Consider the following 21,252-nt stretch of genomic DNA (forward strand, 5'->3'; position numbering starts at 1 on the left):
ATAATAAATGTGCAGCACAGGGATGCATATCTGACCCTGTAGGGTCAGTTCATATTTCTTTAGGGACTCGTCCGTCTAGAACTGTTCTAGACCGCTAAAGCTACAGTGATCAAAAGCGCAAATAGACGATTTTTGTAGATCGGACGACTTTATTAGATAGATATCATCATGCTTGGCAAACTTTAACTTTTTATACTAAAAGTGTTTTTGACTTTAACGTAGCACAAACACTTGCAAGGGTATTCAAACTTTATCATGACCGAAGTTAGCCCAGCTCTCTGGTTTTTGTCGTTAATTAGCTTTGAAATTCTGCAATTAGATCACTAGGTGCCACAGGCATAGACTGCACTTACCTCGAATGTTGCGTGTAAATATTGGCGGTGTGCCAAATTTACTTGAAGGTGCTTCGTATATAGTCACAAGACAGCTCGTTTCGACTTCTCCATTTCTATTAGTCGCGATGCACCGATAAACGCCAGAATCATTAAGTTCTGCTGACTTTATTTCAAGGCACGACAGTCCATCGTTCAATGTTTTTCTGTACTTGGAATTGTTTTCAATGGGTGTGTTCTGCATAAACCATTGTACGCTCATATCGGATCCAGAAATGGCGCACGTCAATTTTAGGTCGGTGCCCGTAGCTGAATTTCGACTCGTTAACTGGATATCTACAGTTGGTTTTCGTTTAGCACTTCGTGACTCCTTTTTATCTTTGTACTCTAAGTCCAAGGATTTTGATGACGTGCTTTGAATACTTAAAGAGTCAATTTTTTCGCTGGAACTTTTAACACGTCTTTTCTTTTCCATTTCTTTTTCAGATATCTCCAGTTCCGTTTCATCTGGAGATTTTTTCTCTAGAGCGTTGGTCCTTTGAGGTTTCTCTTTCTTGTTTACCACTTCGTCAGTTATCTTTTCGGCATCGGATTCTTCCTCTTGCTGAGCCATCTTCTTGGAATCTTTTTCAACTTGCTTCTGTTTCTTCGCATCCAGTTCCTTTTCTTCCACGGATTTCTTCTCCAAGGCCTTTACCTCAGCTCTTAAGACCTCCACGTTAGGTTTTTGTGTGGCTTCCACATTTTCGATCACTTCGAATACTTTGTCTTGTTCCGCCTTCTTCTCAGCATCTTTTTCGGATTGATTTTGTTCTTTCTCATACAGTTTCTTTCCTTTTAGAGTTTTCTTTTCCAACGCCTTTGCTTTTTGAGCTTCAGTTTCTGAATCCTTAACACCAGGTTTCTGTGTCTCTTCTACCTTTTCTTTAGTTATCTTTTCGGCAACAACTTCGGACACATCCTGCGTCTTCTTCTCGGAATCATTTTCGGCTTGCTTCTGTTTCTTCGCATCCAGTTTCGTTACCTCCAGAGATTCAGCTTCTGAATCCTTAACGGCAGGTTTCTGTGTCTCTTCTACCTTTTGTTCAGTTCTCTTTTCGCCAACAACTTCGGACACATCACCTTGTTGCGCCTTTTTCTCAGCATCATTTTCGGCTTCCTTCTGTTTCTTCGCATCCAGTTCCTTTTGTTCCAGAGATTGCTTCTCCAAGGCCTTTGCTTTCGGAACTTTAGCTTCCGAACTCTTAACGTCAAATTTCTGTGTCTCTTCTACCTTTTGTTCAGTTATCTTTTCGCCAACAACTTCGGACACATCACCTTGTTGCGCCTTTTTCTCAGCATCTTTTTCGGCTTCCTTCTGTTTCTTCGCATCCAGTTCCTTTTGTTCCAGAGATTCCTTCTCCAAGGCCTTTGCCTTTTGAGCTTCAGCTTCCGAATCCTTAATATTAGATTTCTGTGTCTCTTCTACCTTTTCTTCTGTTATCTTTTCGGCAACAACTTCGGATACTTCGCCTTGTTGTACCTTCTTCTCTGCATCTTTTTTGGCTTGCTTCTGTTTCTTCGCATCCAGTTCCTTTTGTTCTAGAGATTCCTTCTCCAAGGCCTTTGCTTTTTGGGCTTCAGCTTCCGAATCCTTGACGACTGGTTGCTGTATCTCTTCTACCTTTTCTTCAGTTATCTTTTCGGCAACAACTTCGGATACTTCGCTTTGTTGCGCCTTTTTCTCGGCATCTTTTTTGGCTTGCTTTTGTTTCTTCGCATCCAGTTCCTTTTCATCCAGAGATTCCTTCTCCAAGGCCTTTCCTTTTTGAGCTTCAGCTTCCGAATCCTTATCGCCATGTTTCTGTGTTTCTTCTACCTTTTCTTCAGTCATTTTTTCGGCGACTACTTCGGGTCCTTCGGATTGTTGCGCCTTCTTCTCGACATTTTCATCGGCTTGCTTCTGTTTCTTTGCATCCAGTTTCTTTTCCTCCAGGGATTTCTTTTTCAACGCCTTCGCTTTTTGAGCTTCAGCTTTCGAATCCTTGAAGACAGATTTCTGTGTCTCTTCTACCTTTTCTTCAATTATCTTTTCGGGTACAACTTCGGATACTTCGCCTTGTTGCACCTGCTTCTCTAAATCTTTTTCGGCTTGCTTCTGTTTCTTCGCATCCAGTTCCTTTTCTTCCAGAGATTCCTTCTCCGAGGCCTTCGCTTTTTGAGCTTCAGCTTCCGAATCCTTAACACCAGGTTTCTGTGTCTCTTCTACATTTTCTTTGGTTATCTTCTCGACTATTACTTCGGATACTTCGCCTTGTTGCGCCTTCTTCTCGGCATTTTCATCAGCTTGCTTCTGTTTCTTCGCGTTCAGTTTCTTTTCCTCCAGGGATTGCTTCTCCAACGTCTTTGCTTGTTGAGCTTCAGCTTCCCAATCCTTGACGACAGGTTTCTGCGTCTCTTCTACCTTTTCTTTAGTTATCTTTTCGGCAACAACTTCGGATACTTCGCCTTGTTGCACCTTCTTCTCGGCATCTTTTTCGGCTTGCTTCTGTTTCTTCGCATCCAGTTCCTTTTGTTCCAGAGATTCCTTCTCCAAGGCCTTTGCTTTTTGAGCTTCAGCTTCCGAATCCTTAACTCCAGGCTTCTGGGTTTCTATTACATTTTCTTTGGTTATCTTTTCGGTAATTACTTCGGACACTTCGCCTTGTTGCACCTTCTTCTCGGCATTTCCATCGGCTTGCTTCTGTGTCTTCGCATCCAGTTTCTTTTCCTCCAGGGATTTCTTCTCCAACGCCTTCGCTTGTTGAGGTTCAGCTTCCGAACCCTTGACGACAGACTTCTGTGTCTCTTCTACCTTTTCTTCTGTTATCTTTTCGGCAAGAACTTGGGATACTTCGCCTTGTTGCACCTTTTTATCTGCGTCTTTTTCGGCTTGCTTCTGTTTTTTCGCATCCAGTTCCTTTTCTTCCAGAGATTCCTTCTCCAACACCTTCGCTTTTTGAGCTTCAGCTTCCGAGTCCTTAACGCCAGGTTTCTGGGTTTCTTCTTCCTTTTCTTCAGTTATCTTTTCGGTGACTGCTTCGGATACTTTGCCTTGTTGCGCCTTCTTCTCGGCCTTTTGATCGGCTTGCTTATGTTTCTTCGCATCCAGTTTCTTTTCCTCCAGGGATTTCTTCTCCAACACCTTCGCTTTTTGAGCTTCAGCTTCCGAATCCTTGACGACAGGTTTCTGTGTCTCTTCTTCCTTTTCTTCTGTTATTTTTTCGGCAAGAACTTGGGATACTTCGACTTGTTGCACCTTCGTCTCTGCATCTTTTTCGGCTTGCTTCTGTTTCTTCGCATCCAGTTCCTCTTCTTGCAGAGATTCCTTCTCCAAGGCCTTTGCTTTTTTAGGTCCAGCTTCCGAATCCTTAACGCCAGGTTTCTGTGTCTCTTCTAGCTTTTCTTCAGTTATCTTTTTGGCAACTACTTCGGATACTTCGCCTTGTTGAGGCTTCTTCTCGGCATTTTCATCGGCTTGCTTCTGTTTCTTCGCATCCAGTTTCTTTTCCTCCAGAGATTTCTTCTCCAAAGCCTTCGCTTTTTGAGCTTTAGCTTCCGAATCCTTGACGACAGGTTTCTGTGTCTCTTCTACCTTTTCTTCAGTTATCTTTTCGGCAACAACTTCGGATACTTCACCTTGTTGTACCTGTTTCTCTGCATCTTTTTCGGCTTGCTTCTGTTTCTTCGCATCCAGCTCCTTTTGTTCCAGAGATTGCTTCTCCAAGGCCTTTGCTTTTTGAGCTTCAGCTTCCGAATCCTTCACGCCAGGCTTCTGGGTTTCTTTTACCTTTTCTTCAGTAATCTTTTCGGCAACAACTTCAGATACTTCGCCTTGTTGCACCTTCTTCTCTGTATCTTTTTCGGCTTGCTTCTGCTTCTTCGCATCCAGTTTCTCGTCCTCCAGGGATTCACTCTCCAACGCCTTCGCTTTTTGAGCTTCAGCTTCCGAATCCTTGACGACAGGTTTCTGTGTCTCTTCTACCTTTTCTTCAGTTATCTTTTCGGCAACATCTTCGGATACTTCGCCTTGTTGTACCTGCTTCTCTGCATCTTTTTCGGCTTGCTTCTGTTTCTTCGCATCCAGCTCCTTTTGTTCCAGAGATTCCTTCTTCAAGGCCTTTGCTTTTTGAGCTTCAGCTTCCGAATCCTTAATATTAGATTTCTGTGTCTCTTCTACCTTTTCTTCTGTTATCTTTTCGGCAACAACTTCGGATACTTCGCCTTGTTGTACCTTCTTCTCAGCATCTTTTTTGGCTTGCTTCTGTTTCTTCACATCCAGTTCCTTTTGTTCTAGAGATTCCTTCTCCAAGGCCTTCGCTTTTTGAGCTTCAGCTTCCGAATCCTTGACGACAGGTTTTTGTGACTCTTCTACCTTTTCTTCAGTTACCTTTTCGGCGACAACTTCGGATACTTCGCCTTGTTGTACCTGCTTCTCTGCATCTTTTTTGGCTTGCTTCTGTTTCTTCGCATCCAGTTCCTTTTGTTCTAGAGATTCCTTCTCCAAGGCCTTCGCTTTTTGAGCTTCAGCTTCCGAATCCTTGACGACAGGTTTCTGTGTCTCTTCCACCTTTTCTTCACTTATCTTTTTGGCAACAACTTCGGATACTTCGCCTTGTTGTACCTGCTTTTCTGCATCTTTTTCGGCTTGCTTCTGTTTCTTCGCATCCAGTTCCTTTTGTTCTAGAGATTCCTTCTCCAAGGCCCTTGCTTTTTGGGCTTCAGCTTCCGAATCCTTAATATTAGATTTCTGTATCTCTTCAACCTTTTCTTCAGTTGTCTTTTCGGCAACAACTTCGGATACTTCGCCTTGTTGTACCTTCTTCTCTGCACCTTTTTCGGCTTGATTCTGTTTCTTCGCATCCAGTTCCTTTTGTTCCAGAGATTCCTTCTCCAAGGCTTTTGCTTTTTGAGCTTGAGCTTCCGAATCCTTAATATTATATTTCTGTGTCTCTTCTACTTTTTCTTCTGTTATCTTTTCTTCAACAACTTCGGATACTTCGCCTTGTTGCACCTTCTTTTCGGCATCTTTTACGGTTTGCTTTTGTTTTTTGGCATCCAATTCCTTTTGTTCCAGGGATTTCTTCTCTAAGGGTTTGGTGGATTGTGTGTCAGCTTCCGACTCGGTAACTGTAGATTTCTGTGTCTCTTCTACCTTTTCTTCAGTTAATTTTTCGGCAACAACTTCGGATACTTCGCCTTGGTTTAAATCTTGAGTAATTGCAGCATTATCAACAACATCTTTTGCTTTTTCTTCGACATCAGTTTGACTGGCAATCAGCTCTTGCAGTTCTTCCGAAATGTTCAACATTTTCTGTGTTATATTAAAAATTTTTTTCCTGTATGATGACAGTATTAAGTTTACCTTGTTTCTTTTCAATGTAGTCGTACTCTTTTAGCAAAGCAGTTTTTGCGTCTTCAATTTGGGGTTTTAGTCGATCAGTTTTTTCATCTAGCAAGTCATCAAGGATAATGAAAATATCCATTAGATTTTGCTGCAAATTAATCATTTTTTCAGATGACTTATCCAGGTGCAGTTTCGATTGTGTTTCATCGGATATATGTTCCAAATTAACGAGTTTCGGGATTAATAAAGAAGGCTTCAAAAACATTTCGCTTTCATTAATTAGTTGAATTGCTGCTTTTGTTAGAATGATATTTGTTTTTATTTCCTTCACATAGTTCTGTATTAGTTGTTTTGACGCATCTGGACAAAACTCGAGAATCGATTCGATGAAGGCCTCCACAGCTTCTCTATCAGTTTGTTCTTCTAGAGGCTTACCATCATAAGTGTGAACTATATGCTCTCTTAATTTGAACATGGCTTTAGCTACTTTTTCACCATTTTCCAGGTTCTCAATTCTTTTTTTCGTTTCCTTTAGAATGGACTGTAGTTCATCGTTACAAGACGTCGATGCCAAACCTTTTGAAAGGTCCTCGAATTTTTCCGATAAAATTTCTTGGATATCTTTAATTTCTAATGTTTTTTCTTTTTCTTCTTGTCTTAAAGCTGCCTTGGGTTTCAAATCTATGGATTCTTGATTTTTTTCTGCATGGGCTTTTTCAATTGAATCTTTCTGGTTTTTCGCATCCAATTTCTCTTTTACCTTTTCTTCAATTAACTTTCCGGCGTCAACTTCCAGTACTTCGCCTTGTTGATTCTTCTTTTCAACATCATTTTCGTGTTGCATCTGCTTCTTTGCATCCAACTCCTTTTCCTCCAGAGATTTCCTCTCCAAGGCTTTCGCTTTTTGAGCTTCATCTTCCGAATCCCTAACGCCAGGTTTCTGTGTCTGTTCTACCTTTTCATCAGTTATCTTTTCGGCAACAATTTCGGATATTTCGGCTTGTTGCACCTTCTTATCGGCATCTTTTTTCGGCTTGATTCTGTTTCATCGCATCCAGTTCCTTTTGTTCCAGAGATTTCTTCTCCAACGCTATAGCTTTTGCTTCAGCTTCCGATTCCTTAACGACTGGTTTCTGTGTCTCTTCTATCTTTTCTTCAGTTATCTTTTCGGTAACAACTTCGGATATTTCGCCTTGGTGCACCTTCTTCTCTGCATCTTTTTCGGCTTGCTTCTGTTTCTTCGCATCCAGTTTCTTTTCTTCCAGGGATTTCTTCTCCAACGCCTTCGCTTTTTGAGCTTCAGCTTCCGAATCCTTGACGACAGGTTTCTGTGTCTCTTCTACCTTTTCATCAGTTATCTTTTCGGCAACAACTTCGGATACTTCTCCTTGTTGCACCTCCTTCTCGGCATCTTTTTTGGCTTGATTCTGTTTCTTCGCATCCAGTTCCTTTTCTTCCAGGGATTTCTTCTCCAACACCTTTGCTTTTTGAGCTTCAGCTTCCGCATCCTTGACGAAAGGTTTCTGTGTGTCTTCTACCTTTTCTTCAGTTATCTTTTCGGAAACAACTTCGGATACTTCGCCTTGTTGCACTTTTTTCTCGGCATTTTCATCGGCTTGCTTCTGTTTCTTCGCATCCAGTTTCTTTTCCTCCAGGGATTTCTTCTCCAACGCCTTCGCTTTTTGAGCTTCAGCTTCCGAATCCTTGACGACAGGTTTCTGTGTCTGTTCTACCTTTTCATCAGTTATCTTTTCGGCAACAACTTCGGATACTTCTCCTTGTTGCACCTCCTTCTCGACATCTTTTTTGGCTTGATTCTGTTTCTTCGTATCCAGTTCCTTTTCTTCCAGGAATTTCTTCTCCAACACCTTCGCTTCTTGAGCTTCAGCTTCCGCATTCTTGACGAAAGGTTTCTGTGTGACTTCTACCTTTTGTTCAGTTATCTTTTCGGAAACAACTTCGGATACTTCGCCTTGTTGCACCTTTTTCTCGGCATTTTCATCGGCTTGCTTCTGTTTCTTCGCATCTAGTTCATTTTCTTTCAGGGATTTCTTCTCTAACACCTTCGCTTTTTGAGCTTCAGCTTCCGAATCCTTGACGACAGGTTTCTGTGTCTCTTCTACATTTTCTTCAGTTAATTTTTCGGCACCAACTTGGGATACTTCGCCTTTGTTTAAATCTTGAGTGAGTGCAGCACTATCAACAACATCTTTTGCTTTTTCTTCGACATTAGTTTGACTGGCAATCAGCTCTTGCAGTTCTTCCGAAATGTTCAACATTTTCTGTGTTATATTAAAAATTTTTTCCTGTATGATGACAGTATTAAGTTTACCTTGTTTCTTTTCAATGTAGTCGTACTCTTTTAGCAAAGCAGTTTTTGCGTCTTCAATTTGGGGTTTTAGTCGATCAGTTTTTTCATCTAACAAGTCATCAAGGATAATGAAAATATCCATTAGATTTTGCTGCAAATTAATCATTTTTTCAGATGACTTATCCAGGTGCAGTTTCGATTGTGTTTCATCGGATATATGTTCCAAATTAACGAGTTTCGGGATTAATAAAGAAGGCTTCAAAAACATTTCGCTTTCATTAATTAGTTGAATTGCTGCTTTTGTTAGAATGATATTTGTCTTTATTTCCTTCACATAGTTCTGTATTAGTTGTTTTGACGCATCTGGACAAAACTCGAGAATCGATTCGATGAAGCCCTCCACAGCTTCTCTATCAGTTTGTTCTTCTAGAGGCTTACCATCATAAGTGTGAACTATATGCTCTCTTAATTTGAACATGGCTTCAGCTACTTTTTCACCATTTTCCAGGTTCTCAATTGTATCTTTCGTTTCCTTCAGAATGGACTGTAGTTCATCGTTACACGATGTCGATGCCAAAACTTTTGAAAGGTCCTCGAATTTTTCCGATAAAATTTCTTGGATATCTTTAATTTCTAGAGTTTTTTCTTCTTCTTTTTGTAATAATGCTTCAGGTTGTTCTTGAAGATCTTGATCAGATGTATTTTCGATAGAAACTGTAGATACTTTGCTTGTTTCAGCCCTCTTCTTAGCTTCTTCGATGTTTTCCTGTTTTTTTTCATTATCTTGAATCTTATCGTTATTATCATTTTTTGGTTCTTCGACTTGTTCAGAAATTTGTTCTTGGTTCACTTTTTTCCTTTTCTCCGAATGAATCTCTTCATCGGTAGATTGTTTGTCTATTATCTTGGGTTTTTTATTTTCAGGTTCGTCGGTTTGTTGCGCTTCTTCTACAACTTTTTGTTTGGATATCTTAGCAAGGTTTTCGATTTGTGCGTTTTCCTGTAGTTGCTGATCTTCATAAGGTGTGTTATCGGATGCCTTATGCTGCTTATGGGCTTCAATTGCTTCGGAACTTGATTGCAAGAGCTCTTCATCTGTTGCCAAGACGGATTCACTGGATGATATATTTAGATAATTTAATTTTTCTTGGAAGTTATTGAGTTGGGTTTGAAGAGTTTCAATAAGTGCATACTGCTGTGGTGTAATTTGATTGAGTTGAGGTTGAGATAGGATTTCATTCTCAATTTGAATCAAGGTCGCCTCTAATTGACCAATGTCCTCGCTGTTTTCATTAAGAAGAAGAACACTTAAGGGTTTATCGCTTTTCAGTCCTTCTTCAAGTTCTGTTAGAAACGCTTTACCGGAAGAAACATTTTCAATAATTACGCCAATATCGATAGGCACTGTTGGCTCTTCGGGAACCAACGATAACGTTTTAAGCTCCGTTGTTATGGCATCGATTTCCTGTAGTAATTCAATTATACGAATTGTGCTTTCATTGTTTTCAATAAAGTCAAAAACAGCAACCAGACTACTTTGGGTTTTCAGAAGACCAATAGAGATATTATTATCGGCTTTCTCACTGACCTCATTTAAAGCTCTAAAGGCGGACATCAGATTTGACTGAAGATTTACAATTACTATTGATGACTTGTCAATATCAACAGTTGCCTGCATTGCCAAGGTTTTAATAGAATGTAGGAGCAAGTCAAATGGCCCTTTCAGCCTACCCAATTGATGTGTTTGATCGACTGTGTCGTATTGCTGGCATTTCATGTTAAAGTTATTTAATGATTTTTCGATTTTTGCAAACATCTCTTGCGCTAATTGCGACTCCAAAATGGGAAGTGAAAGCAAAATATCCTCAAATGCACTTTCTACCGTCTCCAAGGAATCAACCAAGCCAGATTCATATGTATGCACAAGACTCTCCTTCAGTTTGAACATAGTGCCCGCTATTTTTGCCTGCGCCAGAACAGTTTCCTGTTGATCAGTATCTAAAATAAGTGTTGTCTGAATGCTCTCCAAATCGTATTTGAGCTGTTTCATTATTTGGCTGACTTGATAAAGTTCTTCGGTATTAGTTGTTTGTGTTACCTCCAGGCACGCTTGCAGTTGTTTAATGCCACTGGCAACACCCTGTTGTATGTCAAATACTTCAACCTGAGGTTCCTGTTGCACCTCAGCTGTTTCTTTAGCACCAATTTGTTCTGTTTGATTTTGGCCGCTTGTCTTTAGTTGTGAAATATCTTCCTGAGTCGACATATCAATGGCCTGATCTAACACTTGGTTATAAATTTGCTCACAGTATTGCCTTACATCTTTTAGTGGGGTGGCTAATTCCTTCAATTTCGATAGTTCTAGTTCACTGATTTCTTCAATACCACTTTGAGCGATACATTCTTCCACGTGCAGGACGCAACGTTCCAAACTGCATAAAGCCTCGGCAAACGTTCCTTGGTGACTACCAGACTCTGAGGACAAGGAATGGGCTGTTTCAGGGATATTAGTTTCGTGTACCAGAGCAATACTATTCTGGAGGTCTTGCATCTTAATAATGGCGGCTTGTACTTGCTGGGCGCTGAGTCCAACCAAGGAAGTCACATCGAAATCTTCGCAGTGTGACAGAACCGCCGAAATGCCATGGTTCACGTCAGAGAGCAAAACATCAGCTGTAAGTGATGGCTTTTCAGTCAGACCGGGCAACTCAACTTCCGGCTCGGTTGGCAACGATTCGGCTATCGACTTAAGTACAGAGATATCATCCAAAGTAGACAAATCTTCCACAGACGCCGATTCCTTTAAAGGTTGATCTAAATGCTCCAAAGCTTGAATAAGGCTAGCAAGAGGTCCCTCAACCGGTAACTTCTCATCGGTTGCTTTCTTTTGCTGGCCTACAATTTCGGAGAATTGACTTAGAACTTGCTTGAATTCACAGCCAACGTCTTGGTTTGGACTTCCCAAAGTTTTTGCCAAATCGCCAAAACTTTTGGCACATTCGAAAAAGATTCGGGTTGTATTCGCTTCATGTGGATTAAGAGCGGTCTCAGCTTCACTGAAAGTGGCCAAATTTTTGGCAATCTGCAGAATATGCAACAAGGACACTTGTGCTTGCGTTGCTGATTTCTTCACCTGTTTAGCGAACTTAGAGTTCTCATTAATTTGATTTAGAGCCAATTGCAGAGTTTCCATATTGTCGATGGCTTCTTCCAAAGAGACCTTTGTTTCAAGAGCCTTTCTTAATGCACTAAACGATTTATCTTGCTGCTGCTGTGATGCCTGTTCTTCATCCTGTTGAATTTCCTGTTGCAGAATTTTGAATTCATGCTCCTCAATGTCTATAACTGCATTTCGAATGATGCTGCGTATATTTTCCAGGGTCTGAAGTGATTGCTTATCAGGCTCGCGTGCTGTTAGCATTAAGCCGTGTCCCTTTTGTGTATTTTCTTGCAACATACTCAAGGGTTCGATTAGATCTGCTAGTGAACCTGTCATAGACTTCACTTCCGTTTGGCGAATGCAGTAGTTTAACTCGTCAATGGGACGCTTTAATTGCTCGAGAAGCTCCACATGATGGCGAGTGATGTCCTTATCTAGAATTGTACCAATTAGGGCAGACAATTCGTCCTTAAGATTCTGAAGGCGTATTTTCACATTCGGCGAAAGACGTGAAGAGATTCGTTCAATATTTGTCTCGAAATGCAAAACAGCTTGAGCAATTGATTGCAATAGTTTTTGGGTATCAGCCACACCCAGCGATGGTTCGGTGAAACTTTGTATGCCATCTTCATGTGCCATCAATGCCGCCTGGCCTCCGGCACTTTCCAAATCCTGTCCGAGTTGGGCCAGACCGTTTTGAATCTCTTGCAACGGTGGAACCATCGATTCCACTGTGCTAACTGTTAACATGCCTCCCTCTACGCTGTCGGACTTTTCGTTAAGTATCACTTCCAATCCTTTGTTGAGTTCAAAAAGTGGTGGTGTCACAATGTCCAAAATCGCCATATTAATTTTCTGTTCCATGGACTCGGTGCCAGCCAGAGATTCCGTTTTATCCTCGATGGAATGAAGTGTGCTTTGTAGTTCCCTGATGGGCTCCACAATGCTTTCGAGTACTTTTTGATGCACCTTTTTGTAAATTTCTTCTTCAGACTCTTCAAGTGAGAGTTCCATCTCAACGCGTTCTAAGGCTTCTTGTATTTTAGCCACCGGTTGGCAGATCTCTTTTAAAGCGCTAGCCTCACTGGGTAAATTTGCTTCAGATATGGTAGCAAAAGACATTGACTCGTTGGTATCCTGCTGCATTTTTTCCACTGTCTCTGTAAAATGCTGGGCAGCCTCCAAATCTTGGGCTTCTTGTAATAGAGCCTGTGATTTAATGGTGCCTTGAGTGATTTCCAAACCTTGTTGAATATCATCAGCAGTCAATTCAATTTGTGCCCTTAAACTCTCCGAATGGAATTTTTTGCTCACAATTTTCAGTTCTTCGAGTGCTCGTTTCATCTGTTCGCCTACAGTATCAATAATGCAAACACTGGTCCGCTGGATAAGTGTGGCTCCAGTTTCGTCTATTTCCACACATTTTTCTATCACCTGCAGACCCATGTGTAACTTGCGTATATCATCGTCCATAGATTGAATGAGAGCATCGATTTGAGACTCGCCTGAGTAGACGCGTAGTTTTGACTCAATTTGTTTAATCGGTTCAACAATGTTTCGTATAATGGCAATGCTTTGATCCGCAGCAGCTGGAGTCATCATCATGGTGGATTGATCCAGTACCTCATGCTCAACAACTGTTAGATGATTCTCTATGACCTTTAATATTTTGGCTAGCGGCACAAGAGCTATAAGATTTCTATTGATCTCTGATTCATCGGTAATTGCTTTTAAATGTGAGGCTGGTGACATCAAAAGGCCATCGCCTACTGCCCCTGAAATATCCTGTAAGCGAGCATCATCCTCGGTAGTCCTTGAAGAGTCACTGTCAGAAGGTTTCTTTGATTTTTTGCGCTTAGGCGCTGCCATTGTCTCCTGATCCTGCTCTGATTTGGCTGATACTTGCTTCTGATTATGGGATGTGGACATTTGGGCACTGGCGAAAGTTTGCAAGTCCGATGTTTCCTCTTCGTCACCTTGACTTCCTGATGCCTTGGAGAGGCTGAAAAACTCTTCCGTCTCAGTTGGCCTTGACTTTTTGCGTTTGCGGGCTACAGGAGCCGACAAGGATAACTCTTCCTCCATTTTTTCAAACGATTCTTGGACATATTGCTGCGTTTCCCTGTCAATTAATCCGACGCCGTCTCGACCAGATGAACCGTGCACAGTAATTTCTGTAATGGAAATATCATCCATATCGGCCTCGGTTCTTAGATCATCCTCATGGCTAAAATATTCTGGTGCTATGTCAATAACCACCGCCTCCATTAAAAGTTTACCCGATTGGGAAGTCTCTTTAACAAAACGCAATGGCGGCAATTCGACAATATTGTGTTCTGTTACATGCTCTGATATTTGATCGGCATACATTTCGACAATCTTGAGAGCTTCCTCCTCGGTCAAATCGGGGGTTTCGTAGAGTGATACAGAAACCTCCTTTCCATCAAATGAAAAGGATACATCACCCTTATCGTCGATTGTTATGTCACCCACCGGCGTCTCATAAAGTTGCGATGTTCGCTCCTCTTGAATGGTCGAAAGCGAGAAATTCCTTTGCAATTCGTTCTCGTGCACTTGCTGCTCATTCTTTTGAGTCTGATTTCGTTGGGCATCCTCAAAGCCAAGAAGAGAGGCGGAGCTGGCAACCACTCCCATACAGTTTCTCGCCTCGCAAGTGTAGGTACCCAAGCAGCAGGTGCCATCTTGGCCAGATATAATGCGATGAATATCCCCGGGTTTCAGCTCCACACCATCTTTATACCACTTTAGCACAGGCTGTGGTACACCTATGACTTTACACTCCAAATTGACGGCACCCTCGTCAGTAAGAACAGCTCGCAGACATTCCAAGAATCGTGGTTTCTTATAGTGTCTTGGTATCTGCAGCTTTAGAAAACAGGAAGTGATGCTAGTGCCAAAATCATTGACGGCCACGCATTTCCATTCAGCCTGGTCAACAAATTCCACTGCTTTGATATCCATAAGCCATTCTTCATCCTCACCACGATAATGGTTGTAACGATCATTCGGATCGATGGGCAGTTCATCGCGGAACCATGTTAAGGTGGGATCCGGAGAAGCTCTGACCACTACTTTGAATTGAAAAGGTTCATTGATTTTTGCATCGGTGCTTTTTAGACCAGTTAAAAATCTTGGTGCTTGATTTTGATGGGTAAACACGAGACGCTCCTCGTCGGTCAATTGATTTTGAATATCCTCCACGGTCAGTACGGCAGTGCTGCTTGTCTCTCCCATGCAATTACGGGCAATGCAGCAGTAAGTGCCTAAGGAATTAGTTCCGGTTAACTGATAGACATCTCCCGGTTTTAGCTCGTGGCCATCCTTGAACCATTTGAGAACAGGAGTAGGAAAACCCACAACCTTGCACTCAAAAGAAACAAGTCCCTCCTCTGTAAGTACAGCACGTAGACTCTCCATGAATCTAGGTTTTCGATAATTTTTGGGAACTGCAAGCATACTATTTATTTAGTAATGGGTTAAAAAGGACAATAGCTTTAAACTTACTATCCATGGTGACCACACTGGTGGAAATGCCTACACAACCCTCAAAACTTGTAACAACACATTTCCATTCGCCAGCATCACAGGATTCTGATGGCTTAATCTCAATCATGTATACGCCTAGACCATCCTCAATTAATTTATAACGTTCGGAAGTTTCGACACGTCCATCTGTGTTATACCAAGCAACACTTTTCGGCCATGGTGGTACCACCACTACCAAAGATGATGAAACACAAGGGATTGACCAAGAAAAAGAGAGAGAGAGAGAGAGAGTGAGGCACAAAAAGTGAGAGAGAGAGATAAATAAATTAATAAGATCATGATTCACTCCCACCACATGGAAGAGAGCAATTTCTCGCGTCAGCATTTTTGTTATTTTCTCAGTTCTCTTGGCAATTATCGTGAGTTTTGTTTTGATCGAATCGTTTCGCCGATGCTGTTGACCCACCTCAACATTCGCGGTATTTCAACCATTTCATCGAGTTCAAGTTTTTAGAGCAAATAAGCATGTAGACAAAACTAGACCGTGTCCGTGCCCGAGTGTGTGAGAAAAGTAAACAAAAATGCTTATGGCACTATGCCAAGGAAGATGCGCAAGAATTGCTCACTGCTTGTGATGATGATAATGCTCACCTTGACAGCCGAGAATGATTGTCTCGCCGATGCGGACGCTCATGTCCCGCAGTTCGTTCGTAAATATCGGGGGCGGTGAGTTATTGGAGACACTAAAGAGAAATTCAAGGAATATCAAGAGTTTTGGTCTAGTAAGAGATTTAATTATGTCACAACGACACTCACTTATCGGCCGGCTTAAGGGAACCCTCACGACTACCGCGTCCGACCACATGTACCTTGGAACTAGAATAGGTGACGCCCATGCAATTCCTTGCCTCACATGTGTATGTGCCCAGCGATGTGGGATCATCGGCATTAGCCGTCAGAGCGAATATATCACCAGCTTTTATTTCCTTGGAGTCCTTAAACCACCGCAAATGTGGTGTAGGCACTCCCACCACTTTGCATTCGAGTGACACTGTTCCTTGTTCCGTTAATACAGCTCGCAATTCTTCGACAAATTCGGGTGTCTTATACGCCTTGGGCACCAGGACGTTAAGTGTGCCCAAACATGAATTACGTCCACCTAAGTTCTCGGCCATTAACATCCATTGACCACCATCCTCCAAGGTAACTGGGCTTACTTCCAAATAGTGGAATGTTCCCTCATTGATCTCAGTAATGCGATCATTTTCGCATACTCTTCGATCATTTCGATACCAGGTTAGCTGTAAACAAAACAAGTTGTAAAACCAAAAATGTCTAATAGCCTGTGACCTCCTTTCCTAATAAATCTATCCGAAAGACACTAAATAAATAGAAGTTTATAAGATTAAACAAACAAGACGAGAAAATTGAGACTTCAACACCCTCTAACATTAAAACATACATAGATCAATTTTTGATTTTTTTTTTTTGGTAATTAGCATAGAAGGAGTCTAAATCTGTGGTCAAAAATCTTCCCATTTTTGTTTGGGCAGAACCGACCGTTGCAACTTGTCGACTTGAAAGTTCATTCGATATAATTTTTATTTTATAAATGGTATAAATTATTCTTTTACAAAGTCTATAGTTGTAAACTATCAACCTAACTATATTTTACAAGCACTGGCAACTAAGGCCTTCGGCTTATTGTTAGACGAAAACTACATCCATACACTAGTCTAGGATTCAAACCCGGATCCTCGTTGTTCAGTTGCCTAAATGAACGGGACACTTAGACAACTCATCAAACGAGGACTGCAACCCAAAATTCAAAGTGATGGCAAAATAGTATTCTAAAAGTCAAAAAATCAAACTACTATCTAACTGTATACCTTTCTTTGATTAAAATATGATGAATGAAAAGACAAACACTGGTTCAAAATGTGTTAAGGATCTGCTGTTGCAGCTTAAAAAACAGTTCTTTTTCGAAATAAACATTTCCAAATATGCTTCAAAGTTACCTTAATATGTGTTAATATCGTTAAAATAATAATTCTCTGAAAAATCTTTTGGAAATTTTCATTTTTTGTGGTTTCTAACCCTTAAATCATTTTTAGCATAACAGAGAGTTTGAACAAATTTCCATTCAAAATATAAATAAAATATTAGATTTAAATAAAATTCAAATTTTACAGAAATAGAACACAATGAAATTTCTTTTACATTTATTAAGATCAAATTTTTTAATTTTAATAATTAATATAAAAATTCGTTCAAACTTTCTATTGGAGCTAAAAATTACTTACCTATACAAAGCACGAGAATATTTCTATTAAAAACTATTTCCTTATCTATCTATTGAGTTTTTCACGCTAAAAATGACAATATTAAATGTCCTCTTGAAATTGTTTTTTGAGAAATTAGTCTAGATTCCAGAGATTCTTATTACTATTGTCAATATTCTTCCTTTGCCAATGAGTTTTACCTTAAGATCTGTTGAACTGCGTATTTCGGTGAGCAGGCGTGTTCGGGTTCCCACTTTAACGGACAGATCAACAAGACGACGCACAAACACTGGGGGATCTTCACCCATCGATCTGTCCTCGACAATGAGTTCGACATGACGGCGCACCACATCGTTGCTCTTTGTGCGTGCGATAAGAGTATAATGACCAGCATCCTCGCGCTGCACATGCTCCACAGCCAATTGGACAGCATTGCTGGTCTGTGTAATGCGAAAGCGATCGGAGTTTTCAATTGGTATCTCGCCACGGCTCCTGTTAGAACAATAAAAACGTTAAAATGAACACACTGCCCTTTGGGAGTCAAAGTACACGTTGGGCATCATTCCTATAAATGGATCTATACCTTTTCCTATAGACTGACGAGGCAGAGGAGAGCGTGCCATGAATTTGTTTATGTTCATTACACTGGCAGCATTTCGAACATCCGTTGCCCATTGCGTATCCGATTCAAAAACTTAAAAATTTATATATGTATGTATACACAGTTGATGTACACAAAAGTATTCTCCTTGCTTGGACGATTGACTAATGAGCTTTTCAATATTTTCAAAAATATTTTGGCACGTGCAAACATTGAGCGTAAAAACGTGTTCACGTCATTTATTTATTTTGGCATTTTATTATTACCTAATAAACAGAGAAATAAGCCAAAAATAATAACAACAACATTTAACCAATGAAAAATGACGAAAATATATCAATCTAAACAAGAATGTTTATAAATAAAATGCTCGAATTGTGTTTCGGTTCTTCAGAATACAAAAAATTGCAATAATTTAGACGCGCGCGAGATATATAGAGAAAGAGAGAAAGAGAGAGTTAGAGAGCCTAGACAACAGGTTCTTTTGCTGCGGTTTGTTTTATTTTTCTTTGGCAATTTATTTTTGGGTTTGTGTTTTTCATTTTGAAACGCTAATAACTTGTTGTTAGCCCCTCACGAAAATGAGAATTTTCAAATGTTATTTCGATTGCGTTGTTTTTTTTTTTTTTTTTTTTTTTGATTTTGTTTGTTCTTTGTTGTTCTCGCACGGGAAATAGCCCGACACTAGGTACTATGTATTATGTAATTTTCAATTTCATTTCAACGCAAACTATTTTCAGCACTTTTAAGGCATAAAAATTGAAATGTTTTTGACGCACACTATTAAAATACCAAATTATCCGAAAATTCCGAAATGCCTCAACAAAAAAAGAAAACAACAACTACGTCGAACAACACAACAGAATACGACAACGACACAAAACGTCCGAGAACCGATTTGTTAATCTAGCTAAATTTAGCTATTTGCCATAGTTTTCTTTAGTGGTCCGTGGAATATATAGAATGCAGGTATCATTAGAACACTCTCTCGCTCTATATATACATACATATTGTAGCTAGTAATAGAAATTCAAACATTTCAAAATTTCGAAAGTAATTACCACGAGATTGATTTCCAAGTATTTTTCTGATTTATTGAGTATACGCCGTGTGAACAGTCCTAAATATTTTTACGCACGATACGCACTCTCCCGCACTCAAATGTGTATATGTACATATGTATATATGCGTTCGCGTGTGTTAGTGTATATCTAAAGATATATAGATTGAAAAACGAAAATGCTTGGGCAACGGATATGTTAATGCGCCGATCGACAAAGTGGAACTGGCCGCCAATTCGTGCTCATTTGGCCAGGGCAGCCCATAAGAACTAAATAGAGAAAGATGTTGTCAAGAGTTGAATAAAAAATGTGTGGCGCAGTCGCAGACAAATCTCACTCTCGAAATCTTCATTTATTTCTCTTCTGCCTCTCAATCTCTGCTCTGCGTGCGTCCTATTCTCTGTCTTCTCTGGCTGGCAAAGCGTGAAGGAGAAATCATATGTTAATGCGCAAAATTTGGCATTTGGCATTATGCAGAGACCAACCAGACCAACCCCCTTGTTGTGCCCCAATAGCCGGTGAATCATTCTCAAAAGCCAAAAACATTAGTGCTGCACACAGGTACACGATAATTAATGGCCTCTGACTTACCATTCGAATTTGAAGGGCAGCAATTCCGTTTCATCCTCCTCATCGCAATCGATTTTGACAAATAATGTTGCCCGCTCATTGGGTATGCAGCGGATCAGGGAACTGGAATTCTCGCTAAACGTGATGCGGGGCGGCGGTCTACTTGGTGATAGTGATGATGATTCTATGTTCTGGCCAGGAGGTTCTGTAAACAACAATTACAAGAAACGGATATAAATCAACTGTCAGTATTTCGCCTTATTCTTCTAACAAAATAAATACTAATAAATATTTGCAAAAAAAAAAAAAAAAAGTTTAAATATTCGAAAAATTATTCATGTGACTACGACTATCTAAACATCTACACATATTTATACCGGCAACATCGTTGTCTATAATCAAAATTGGTAAAGCTGATCGAATTATTTTTACCGTAGAATGACGAATGAAAGCATCAAATAAAGTTTTAGTATTTGGTTTTGAATTTTGCCCAAAAATAAACAATTCTTAAACTTCTCCTTGAAATTTTAATCACTAAATATTTATCTAAAATAGTTTTATTTAAATGTTTAGATTGCATTAACTTCTCTCATTCTCAAATTGTCCATAAGAATCTGTAGTTTGATTCGATGACAAATCAGGCTAATTATTTATTTTATTTTATTAGGGCTCATTCAATTTTTATAATCCGGATCAATTCAAACGGAACCTGATGAATTTCGTATATGAGTGAACAACTAATGAATTAAATTATAAATTTAATTTCTTTTATTTTCATTTCTAAACTAGGTAATTATTATGATCAGGTTTTCTTTATTTTCTTACAAAATATATTGGACATTTAACATTAAAGTTTTCTTCCCAGTAACTAGAATATCTATGATAAATATTAAAAAAAAAAAAAACTGGATAATATAAAGAAACTAACTAATTGACTTGCGAATCACATATATTTCTTTTGACTAAAAACACTTTTAGTATAACGTATTATCTCAGCTCAAAAACTGTGTAATTTTTGTCATTTTCTATTGTAATTTGTTTGTGGATAGTTTTTATTTAAAGTGCCAATATGCTCTCTTTCTCTGGTATATCGACACAAGGGTATCGCAAAAGTATGCACTAAAAATAGTTCCAAATATTATTCATAAACGCAGACAAAAACTATATTCAATTCGACCATGTCGAAGCTTTCTACATGAAGCACTATAATCAAATGTGAAGCAAGGAAAAAGCATCCCGATCTCGAGTTGGCAAACCCAATTCGACGGCCTCCCCATAATACATATGTACAATTCGACAATCTGACAAGCATTTTCCAAGACACAATAATGAACATTTTTTGTGTTTTTCGAACAAAAAAAAAATTACGTAACCGCACTAGAGGCCGGATAGACAAGATACGGACATGGACCACGTAGACGTGGCTGTAGACAGAGCCCGTACGATGGTCATAAAAATACACACACAAAAAGAAAGAAATTCTATTGTCTGTGTTGAAAGGGGTGGGTGGATGGGGGGAAAACAGGAGAAAACGGGGAACAACTTACCTACTGCGACGTCTGCCTCAACAGCGGCGACTGCCTCTGCTGCTGCGGCTTCTGCTGGTGGCGATCTTTCCATGTTCAGGTCTCACTATATAATTAGCCAAAACAGGGCCACCTTAACATGGGGCAAGCACACACACACACTGGCACTTAACACACACAGATGCACAGAGGCAGCACCTTCTTTTTCTGTTAGTAAAATTGGGTGAAGAACTTTTCAGGACTTTTTCGCTCACTCTATATAGAGAATTGCTTTTCAAAATTTCTTTGTAGGATTAGGGCGGAATACGGCAAACAAATTGTTAAATATTTCTTTTCTTTTTTTTTTTGTTTAATGCGGCATTAACCGAAAACGGATTTTTATATTTAGAAATCGGCGGCGGCGGCGGCGCACACAAAAACACATAAATACAATTTTTCTTTTATTCTTTTCGAAAATTTTCCGTTTTTCTCAAAAAATTTAACCGAAATTGATAGAAGAAAGATTTCCTGTATTTCCTTTTTGTTGGAATTGCTTGG

The 21,252-nt window shown here is 39.9% G+C and overlaps 2 protein-coding genes across 7 annotated transcripts in view; both read right to left on the minus strand.

Moving 5' to 3' along the window:
- The window catches only part of Strn-Mlck (Stretchin-Mlck), a 29,617-nt gene extending 22,944 nt beyond the window's left edge, over positions 1–6,673 (minus strand). Inside the window, exon 1 of one of the 6 annotated variants that reach the window (XM_068288585.1) lies at positions 354–5,900. In XM_068288585.1, the coding sequence (XP_068144686.1) occupies positions 354–5,661 (5,308 nt within the window). In that variant the 5' untranslated portion in view covers positions 5,662–5,900. Of the gene's footprint in view, positions 1–353 lie in introns of all 6 variants that reach the window. The other 5 variants (XM_068288574.1, XM_068288576.1, XM_068288575.1 and 2 more) reach the window with 5 other exon arrangements.
- Positions 6,674–6,698: 25 nt separating this feature from the next.
- On the minus strand, positions 6,699–20,891 carry LOC137575860 (golgin subfamily B member 1-like). Its single transcript, XM_068288586.1, has 7 exons — positions 20,737–20,891; positions 19,211–19,394; positions 17,158–17,449; positions 15,492–15,976; positions 15,327–15,418; positions 14,694–14,906; positions 6,699–14,635 (listed from the first exon to the last, which is right to left on the minus strand). The coding sequence occupies exons 1-7, from the start codon at positions 20,807–20,809 to the stop codon at positions 6,711–6,713; spliced, it is 9,264 nt and encodes a 3,087-aa protein (XP_068144687.1). The 5' UTR covers positions 20,810–20,891; the 3' UTR covers positions 6,699–6,710.
- Between the last annotated feature and the right edge of the window lie 361 nt (positions 20,892–21,252).

The sequence above is a fragment of the Drosophila tropicalis genome, unplaced genomic scaffold (assembly GCF_018151085.1).
Source record: "Drosophila tropicalis isolate 14030-0801.00 unplaced genomic scaffold, ASM1815108v1 contig_593, whole genome shotgun sequence".
In the NCBI taxonomy this organism is placed as follows: domain Eukaryota; kingdom Metazoa; phylum Arthropoda; class Insecta; order Diptera; family Drosophilidae; genus Drosophila; species Drosophila tropicalis.

Bases quoted from the DNA above. Each gene is read 5' to 3' on its own strand.
- LOC137575860 (XM_068288586.1), bottom strand. From the start codon at position 20,809: ATGGAAAGATCGCCACCAGCAGAAGCCGCAGCAGCAGAGGCAGTCGCC. The intron at 15,977-17,157 runs GTAAAACTCATT...TTTTGTTTACAG, and splicing joins GCAGTTCAACAGATCTTAAG to CTAACCTGGTATCGAAATGA. The intron at 14,636-14,693 runs GTAAGTTTAAAG...GTATGCTTGCAG, and splicing joins CAGTGTGGTCACCATGGATA to TTCCCAAAAATTATCGAAAA.